General features: G+C 49.3%; 1 protein-coding gene across 1 annotated transcript; it reads right to left on the bottom strand.

Moving 5' to 3' along the window:
- Positions 1 to 5,610: 5,610 nt before the first annotated feature.
- Positions 5,611 to 7,078, bottom strand: LOC123429638 (probable transcription factor At5g28040). The gene has a single exon (XM_045113655.1). It carries the CDS (start codon positions 6,916 to 6,918, stop codon positions 5,776 to 5,778), a length of 1,143 nt encoding a protein of 380 aa, XP_044969590.1. The 5' UTR covers positions 6,919 to 7,078; the 3' UTR covers positions 5,611 to 5,775.
- Between the last annotated feature and the right edge of the window lie 2,414 nt (positions 7,079 to 9,492).

The raw sequence follows: 9,492 nt of genomic DNA, 5'->3' as shown, positions 1-9,492 counted from the left end.
TATTCCCTGTGTTCCTAAATACTTGTTGTTGAGAAGAACTAGATTAGATATCTCGAACAACAAATATTATGGTACAGAGGAAGTATATGTATTCATAACTACCTGTAATTAAGCCGTCAATACCCCATTATCTTAGGGGGCGATTTTAACCTAATGAGATCCGAGGCTGATAAAAACAACGACAATATTGACTGGCCTGGGGTCACGATGTTCAATAATGTCATTGTCGCGTCTGCCCCTCAGGATATTGCTCGGACCGGAGCTAGATACACTTGGACTAACAAACAATTAGCTCCAGTGAGTAGTGTGTTAGATCGGATCTTTATCTCGGCGGACTGGGAAGTCCTCTTCCCCATGTGTATGCTTATAGCTGAAACGCGCATTGGTTCGGACTATGTCCCTCTCATCTTATCCTTAGGGAAGGATAGGATCAAGAGCAACCCCCGTTTCTACTTTGAAACTGGCTGGCTTGAGATTGAGGGTTTTATCCCTCTGGTCATTGCACGCTCCGAGCTTGCCATCGCCTTGTCTCGTTGTCAGCGAGGTCCCATGGACCTTTGGATCATGGTGGTGGGTATGTTGCGATCCTTTCTTCGTGGATGGGGTGCCAACTATGGTAGCAAGGCGAAACGGGCTAGGGAAGCCCTCATCAAGAAAATCAAAACCCTCGAAGCCCAAGTTGACACCAGAGTTTTTTCCGAGGCCGAGTGGGCCAACCACTACACCCTTGAAAATCAGGTGCTCTCTATCCTTAGGGAAGAGGAGGAGTATTGGCACCGCAGGGGCGGTGTCAAGTGGGTTACCAAGGGCGATGCTAACACCGGCTATTTCCACACATATGCTAATGGTTGCAAGCGCAAGTGCTCAATTCTTAGGCTTCAAGCTGACCACAGGGTGTTAGTACGCCAAGATGAGATTTCAGCCCACATCTACGATTTCTTCCTTGGCCTGTTGGGAACGGTCAAGGAGAAGCCACTACGACTAGGAACTTACATGTGGGGACATGACGCTCGTGTTTTGCAAGAAGAAAACGATCTCCTGGCCCTGTCCTTTTCCACGGAGGAAATTGACTCGACTGTGGGTTCGATGAAGGTTGACACTGCCCTTGGACCTGATGGTTGGTCGGTGGCCTTCTTTAGACGGTTTTGTCCATCGTTGAAAGGGATGTTTTATGATATAATCGACGGGTTTGCATTAGGTACGGTAGACATCTCACGCCTCAACTTTGGGGTCATCAACTTGATCCCAAAGGTTAAGAGGGTCAACTCGATTAAGCACTACCAACCGATAACCCTCATTAATATTCCTTTAAAAATCCACGCTAAGGCTTATACGACGAGAGACTTGCCCCTATCGCGCAGCGGGTGATCAATAGGAGCCACTCAGCCTTTCTCAAAGGTCGCAACATCCTTGAGGGCCCAGTTGTGCTTCAGGAAATTGTCCATGATCTCAAACGAACCAAGCAGCAGGTTGTGCTCCTCAAGCTGGACTTCAAGAAAGTCTACGATGGAATGAACTGGGAGTTCATTCGTGAGGTTCTGATTCGGAAGGGCTTCGAGTTAGGCTTCGTTCACCGCATCATGCATCTGCCTGGGGGGCAGACTGCAGTGTCAATTACGGGAGAAGTTGGGAACTTCTTCCGCAACAAGCGTGGCCTAAGACAAGGAGATGCAAGCTCCCCCTTGATCTTTAACCTAGTTGCGGACACCCTTTCGGCCATGATCGACAAGGCGAAGGGTGCCGGGCACATCCGCGGCGTGGTCACTCACCTCATTCCAGGGGGAGTCACGCATCTCCAATACGCGGGACGACACAATGTTTCTATTTGAGCCCAACGACCATAGCATCGCTTCTATCAAGCTCATCCTTTTAGCTTTTGAGGTGATCTCGGCCTTGAAGATCAACTTCCATGAGAGTGACGTGATTTCCATTGGGATTGCAGTACCAGAGGCGATCTGGGTCGCCAATATGCTTAACTATAAGCTAGGAAGTTTCCCGATTAAGTACACGGGCCTCCCGATCACGGACAATCATATCTCCATTCACGATTGGGAGCCCCTGTACGTCAAGGTGGCGAACAGGGCCAGCCCTTGGCGCGGTAGGTTCATGTCCTCGACCGCTAGGCTTATCCTTACTAACACTGGTCTTTCCTCCCTACCCATGTGTACTATGGTCATGTTTCTTGCTGACGGTGTTCACGCCAAGCTCGACTCACCAAGGTCCAAGTTCTTTTGGGAAGGAACCGGGACCAAAAGAAAATACCACTTAGTCAAGTGGGTTGCGGTTTGCCAACTTAAGAAGTTTGGGGGTTTGGGATCATAAACTCCAAACTCATGAACGTGGCCCTCCTTTCTAAATGGTCGTGGAAGCTCTCGCAAAATGAGCAGGGGCTCTGGGCGTATACCCTTAAGGCAAAATATTTCCCTGACGGTAACTTCCTTGCTTCCAAGGCCAAAGGTTCGACCTTCTGGAATGGGATCCACGCTGTCAAACCGGCTTTTGCGCTAGGAGCCGAGTTTTGAGTTAACAACGGTAGGTCGACACGCTTCTGGCTTGATTCCTGGTGTGGTGCTGAGCTGCTCTGGCGAAGCCACCAGTCACTCTACCGCCTTGCTACGAACACTGAACTTTTAGTGGCAGGCGCGCTTAGATCAACCCCTCCAGCAATCTCATTCATGCGGCCCCTCACTCACCCAGAACGAGCGTGCTGGGGGGGGGGGGCTATGCACCATGATGTGTGGTTCTATGCTGAACACCGAGCAAGACGTGGTGTCCTGGTCTCTCACAAATTCCAGGAAGTTTTCTGTTAAATCACTTTACGCCAAGTTATCGGAGAGCCCTACACTTCACTTAGCTAGGGGCTGTGGAAAGTGGTTGTCCCCCTCAAAAACAAGGTGTTTCTTTGGCAAATGTTTCGTGACCGCCTTCCGTCGTCCAATAATGTTGCCAAGAGAAACTGACGTTCTGACGGTAATTGTGCGGTGTGTGGGGCCCATGAGGATGCTAACCACATTTTTTTCAATTGCCACCTCGCTAGTTTTGCCTGGAGTGCGGTCCAAGAAGCCTTTGGACAAAACTGGAACCCTCACTCCGGTGGGGAGTTGCGCGCCATTCTGAGCGTCTATAGGGGTGGTTTCGTTAGGATTCTTTGGCGTTGCGTAGGGGCGTTGTTGTGGTCTCTTTGGACCACCCGTAACAAGATTACTATCGAGCAAAAGTTTTCTTCACATCCTGTTGACATCATTTTCAAATGCCATTTGTTCTTTCAGACCTAGATGTCGTTGGGAAAACGGCGGGACACTGAGCGGATGGAGGAGGCCATGGAGCGGAACCGCACTATTCAGATCGCTGCTCGTCATTGATCCCCATATTTTTTTTGCTGGTTTTGGACTCCTCCCGACCGGCTCGTCATTGATCCCCATGGTGTTTTTTTGCTGGTTTTGGACTCCTCCCGACCGGCGGTTTAGACTACTGCTAGTTTCTTATCAGGCTACGGCCGGTTGCATGTTCTAAGACTTTCTAAGACTTTCGGTTTTACCGTGTGTGTTGTTTTCTGTACCGTTCCGAACTTGAATGCTGCCTGGCTTTATTGATTTAAAGCCTGGCGCATCTTGCATCTCTGTTCTAAAAAAAACAACCTGTAATTATCAGACTCTGGTGAACTTGGGGAGAAGAATCCTCTTGATTAGTGACAAAATGGACACTATCATTTCATTTCACAATTAAAAAGCACAGTATATAACATCTATTCTTGTTCGATAGTATCCATATACATATATGTTAAAAGATACAGAACACTGAGGAACTCGACATTCGGAACAGGCAAAGCTAAGCAAGCGGCAGCAATGAGTATCTCAACACTGAAGATGGTACCTTCAGCCTGCTACTTCACAGTTTCACACCAACAAATACAGAAGCTAACACTTGCTGGATACATAAACTATAAACAAAGTACTCTACACTTGACAAAAAAATAGAACTATCATAACTGAAAGGTAGACAAGTTAATTGACACTTTTGTGATTGAAAGGTACCATACAACAAATAATCAAATTACTGGTAGTTGTGCACCTTGACTGAAGCAATACAGACTCGCAAATAGAACAGAGAATGAAGTTTACGTAGTAACTTAGAAGCGGTAGAGCTATGGACCTACATTTCAGTGTTTCACCCTCTAGTATTACACTGTGTACCACATTGAATTTAACACATAACTGATGGGTAAATTTCTGTCACCTGGCCTCTAAACATGATGCGCATACGGAACTCTGATCTTTAGAATGACAATACATGATACTGAGCATGAAACAATGACCCTATTCTTACAGGTTGACCTTGTTCCAACACGGAAAATTAAAAGGAAAAAACATAACACAATGCGCTGCAGAGAAGTGATTCTCAAATCACCTGGTACACAGTGTAATACTTATTCAACCTATCAATCCTGTAATTCTCACATTACTGAACATAACTAACCCCTTTCATATAAATTGATGACAATGGTGAAATACTGAAATGACAACAATCTGTGATCCTAACATATTAACTGAAAGTGATCAAGTTTTCCATCTTTGCTGCTCAAATCAACAGGGAAAATTAAGTATTTTTCAGTCTTCATGGAATAAACAGGGTCATGAATCATGATCAAACACAAGTTAATCTATCACTTATTCAACCTATCAATCCTGTAATTCTCACATGCTGCTCGACAAATTAACCACTGGTTTCCTATACCATAATTCCATGACCTTCTACCCAAGCAATTACATTCACAGCCATTACTGAACATATCTAACCCCTTTCATATAAATTGATGACAATGGTGAAATACTGAAATGACAACAATCTGTGATCCTAACATATTAACTGAAAGTGTTCAAGTTTTCCATCTTTGCTGCTCATATCAACAGGGAAAATTAAGTATTTTTCAGTCTTCATGGAATAAACAGGGTCATGAATCATGATCAAACACAAGTTAATCTATCACTTATTCAACCTATCAATCCTGTAATTCTCACATGCTGCTCGACAAATTAACCACTGGTTTCCTATACCATAATTCCATGACCTTCTACCCAAGCAATTACATTCACAGCCATTACTGAACATATCTAACCCCTTTCATATAAACTGATGACAATGGTGAAATACTGAAATGACAACAATCTGTGATCCTAACATATTAACTGAAAGTGTTCAAGTTTTCCATCTTGGCTGCTCAAATCAACAGGGAAAATTAAGTATTTTTCAGTCTTCATGGAATAAACAGGGTCATGAATCATGATCGAACACAAGTTAATCTATCACTTATTCAACCTATCAATCCTGTAATTCTCACATGCTGCTCGACAAATTAACCACTGGTTTCCTATACCATAATTCCATGACTTTCTACCCAAGCAATTACATTCACAGCCATTACTGAACATATCTAACCCCTTTCATATAAACTGATGACAATGGTAAAATACTGAAATGACAACAATCTGTGATCCTAACATATTAACTGAAAGTGTTCAAGTTTTCCATCTTGGCTGCTCAAAGCATAACACTTCAAAACAGAGGACAACACAAAAATTATAAAGAAATAAGTAGGGGCTAAACATCACATGAACAATTAGAACCATGAATAAACTAGTTTCCAAGTCCCAACACTGTTAACAATGATCTTTTATGCACGAGAAAATGTGAAGAAAAAAAACTGAACATCTACCCTCAGAATTGTAGAGAATCCTATAATGAGAGACACGGTATCAGTTCCTAACTTAAAAAATCTCAAGTCCTAGGTGTGGAGGACTTGAGCTCCTCAAGCGTTGCCTTCACCTGGTCCTGCAGCAGTTCGATCCGCTTCAAGTACACCTCCAGCTCCAGAATTCGTTGATTTCTCCATTTCTCCCCTTCCATAGGCAACCCGTTCGGCAGCTCAGGCAGTTTCACCCCAAACGGATTGGATCCAATATTTACCACAGCATGAATCATCTCCTTAAACAGAGGCGTCAGAAAATTCTTCTCGACGTCGACAACTCCTGACTGAGGTGACATGACCGGAAATCTGAGAGGCTCTGAGCCATCCATGGTCACTGTCACAGGCATTGGAGCCTGGGGCAGTGCTGGTAACGAGTTATCCATCTTGACAGGGACTGACACAGGCACCTGCACTTGTTGAGGAGGCTGCACCAAAATGGTGGCAGGGACAGGGACAGGGGCAGGGGTGGGGGCAGTGGGAGCTGCTGATTCCACCGAGCGTCTACGGCGGCGCTGCCGCCCTGAGGGGGACTTGACTTCCCCATTGGGACTGGTGTTCGCAGGGGCAGCTGTGGGAGCGACCACCGCAGCGGCAACCACAGCCTCTTCGTCGTCGGAGTCGGCCGAGGGATCCCGGCCGTGCTTATTCGTGGGCCGCCAGATGTTGCGCGCGATCTCGAAAATGGCCTGCTCGTGCGGGGAGCGGAAGGAGAAGGCAGCGCCGGACCCGCGGAGGCGGGAGACGCAGTTGCGATACTTGCGCTTCAGGCGGCGGAGCTTCTCGACGAGCTGGCTCTTGGAGAAGTCGAGCTGGAGGCGGCGGCGCATGTCCTCGTAGAACGGGTCCGTGTCGTACTGGTGCGACGCGAACGCCGTGCCGCGGGCGGCGGTGAACTCCGCGAACCCGCGGAGGATGACGATCTCATCCTCCTCCGTCCAGAGACGCTGGAAGAGGGGCCGCCGCTCGCCGCCCGACGAGGCTTGGCCACCGCTTCCACCCGCGGGGAGCAGGGCGGTGGCGGAGGAGGAGGTGGGGTCGGGGAGACTCGAATCGGGCGGTTCGAGGAACGGGGCGCCGGTGAAGTCGCCGTCCTCGGAGTAGTCGTCGCCGTCCGCATCGGTGAAAGAGAGAGCGGCGACGGCGGCAGAGGATCCATCGCCGGCCGGAAGCATTGAGACGGAGATGGGATTCGGGATGGATTAGGGTTCCGAGATCCCGGAATTTCGGGGGATTCGGATCGACGAGGACTGGATTTGCTGGGTTTCGCCCCCAATTTTGGGTTGGGGGGTCGTCGCAGAACGCATAGGAATTTCTCAGTTCAGTCTAAACTATTGCATTCATGTACCTTCGAAATTTGGAATTTGCAGGGTTGCCCTTTTCATACGGTGTCAAAGCTGTATTTTCATTATTATTTTCAACCTACATTCATATGGTTCGCTAATCACAATCCTGCACAAGACACACCGAGGCGACTATAGTACATGTCATATATTAATATATAATTTTTTAATTGAGAAGTAAGGGCATCTTCAATGACAATCTGTAAATGTGGTTCGCTAATCACAATCCTGCACAAGACACACTGAGGCGGCTATAGTACATGTCATATATTAATATAGAATTTTTTAATTGAGAAGTAAGGGCATCTTCAACGACAATCCGTAAATTTTTCTTCTGCATCCATTCGCGGACAGGGACACTACTTCACAGACACGGATGCGGGAGGACGACATCTAACCGTAGTCGCAAACATTCGGTCTTTTAAAAAAAATCAAGTCCGCACGATCAAATAGATGCATGCAAAGGGTACAAACGTTTAAATAGTGGCATGCATCACTAGTCCAATTTTTAAAAAGTTCAAATATTACATTTCAACATTGTTGCCCCCTTTCACCGTCCATTAATACTCAATCAGATCTTCCTTCAACTCATCATGAGTTGGTCGATGTCGAATTTGTTGATGCATTTGAATAAACTCTTCAAATGCGGCCGGATTTTGTTTCGGAAGTTGAATAGGATCACCCATGTTCTCAAGTTTCAGAGTTACGGCAGCATCTTCACCCTCATCCTCGACGATCATGTTGTGCATGATCACACAACATGTCATCACCTCCCACAAGGTCTCCGGATCCCATTGTTTTGTAAGTCCACGAACAACTGCAATACGGGCCTGCAAAACTCGAAATGCCCTCTCGACATCCTTTCTAGCAGCTTCTTGTCTTTAGGCAAAAGTGAGACTTTTTTGGCCTTTTGGGTTAGAGATGGTGCTCACAAAGTGTGACAGCCCGGTGCCGACGTTCCAGAAGATTCCCCTCTCTTTCCGTTTTCGTCATGTCATTTATTTTATTTGTCGCATCATCATCGCATCATGCGCATCATCTGCATTGCATCGGCATCTCCGTTGCCGCCCGTTTTCAAAACTTGCATTCGTTAGTAGTTGCCGGTTCTCGTCGTCGTCCGTTCTGAGTCCGACCGCACACGCACGCGCCAGCGGCACCGTCGAAACCCTGTTTTTAAAGTGCGTTTAAAACCCTCTTTGATCGAGGTGAAACTTGGCACGCGGTCGTGATTAGTTATAGCGAGGCCGCCCGTTGAATTTCGTCGCGATCGGAGACCGTCTGGTACCCGAACCGTCGCCCGTAGCGGCACCGTATTCGGGCTACCGTCGGACGTCTGTCGGTGTTTTTAAATTCGTGCCGCGCCGCCCGTTCTCCCTCTCGTCTCCGGATATCTACACAACACGGCCACTTAGCACGTCTCGCGTTCGGAATCGTCCGAATCCGACCCCGCGGTTGGATCCGGATCGCGATTCCGGTTAACCGAGCCCCCATTTGTCTATAAATACCCCACATGCCATTAATTAGACAGCCCCCTCTCATCTCTCCTCGGGATCCGCGCCCCACCTAAACCTAACCCTAGCCGCGCTGCCCCACCTCTCTCTCCCCTGCCAGCGCCGCCGGGCCCGCGAGGCCCGCAGCAGGCCCGCACCGGGCCCATCCGGCCGCCGCCGCCCGTAGCGCTCCGTGCCGCCCGTGCCCGAGGCAGCAGCTCGAGCCGCCGGAGTCGCCCCTCGCCTCTCCCTCGACGGGTCCCCACAGGCCGGAACCCCACCGGAGTTTCGCCGGCCGGTGCGCCCCCTCGCCGCTGCTGCCATGCGCTGTTGCCTTGCGCCTCGCCGCGCCGCCCCATTCCGCCTTGCCTCTGTGCAGCGCCGGCCAGCCTCCGCGCCAGGCCGCCGATCCCGCACCACCTTGTGCCGCCGTGACCTCCTCGCCGTGCCGCGCCTCACCGCCCTGCCGCCTCCCGCCGGCCAGCCTCGAACCCCCCGCCTCGCCTTCTGCAGCGTCGCCGTCAACGGGCGCCATCGCGAGGCCGCGCCGTCCCTCGTCCCGATCGGATCTGGGAGGAGGAGACGCCTCGCCTGCGAGGTGGGCCGCGTGGCCACCGCCAGTAGTCGGCCCAGAGCGCCCCGAGGCCCAGCTGGCTTCTCCGCTCTCCAGGCCGAGGCCCAGCTCCCGCCGCCTCCAAGCCGGCCCGAGCCGACCAGTCCGGCTGCCCTCTCTCCAGGCCGGCCCAAGTGGCCGAGGTGAGAGCCCTCACCCGTGTGCATTTTATTTATATGTAACGCCCATGCACTGTAGGCCCATTTAGCGTCAGATTCAGCCCGAGAGGTATTTTTTTTAATTACCTCACGATTTAGTATTTTCAGGAAATTAGACGATATTTAAAACGCCCGTAACTTTTGT

This window comes from Hordeum vulgare, chromosome 2H, assembly GCF_904849725.1.
Source record: "Hordeum vulgare subsp. vulgare chromosome 2H, MorexV3_pseudomolecules_assembly, whole genome shotgun sequence".
NCBI lineage: Eukaryota > Viridiplantae > Streptophyta > Magnoliopsida > Poales > Poaceae > Hordeum > Hordeum vulgare.
This window is presented reverse-complemented; position numbering and strand designations above follow the sequence as displayed.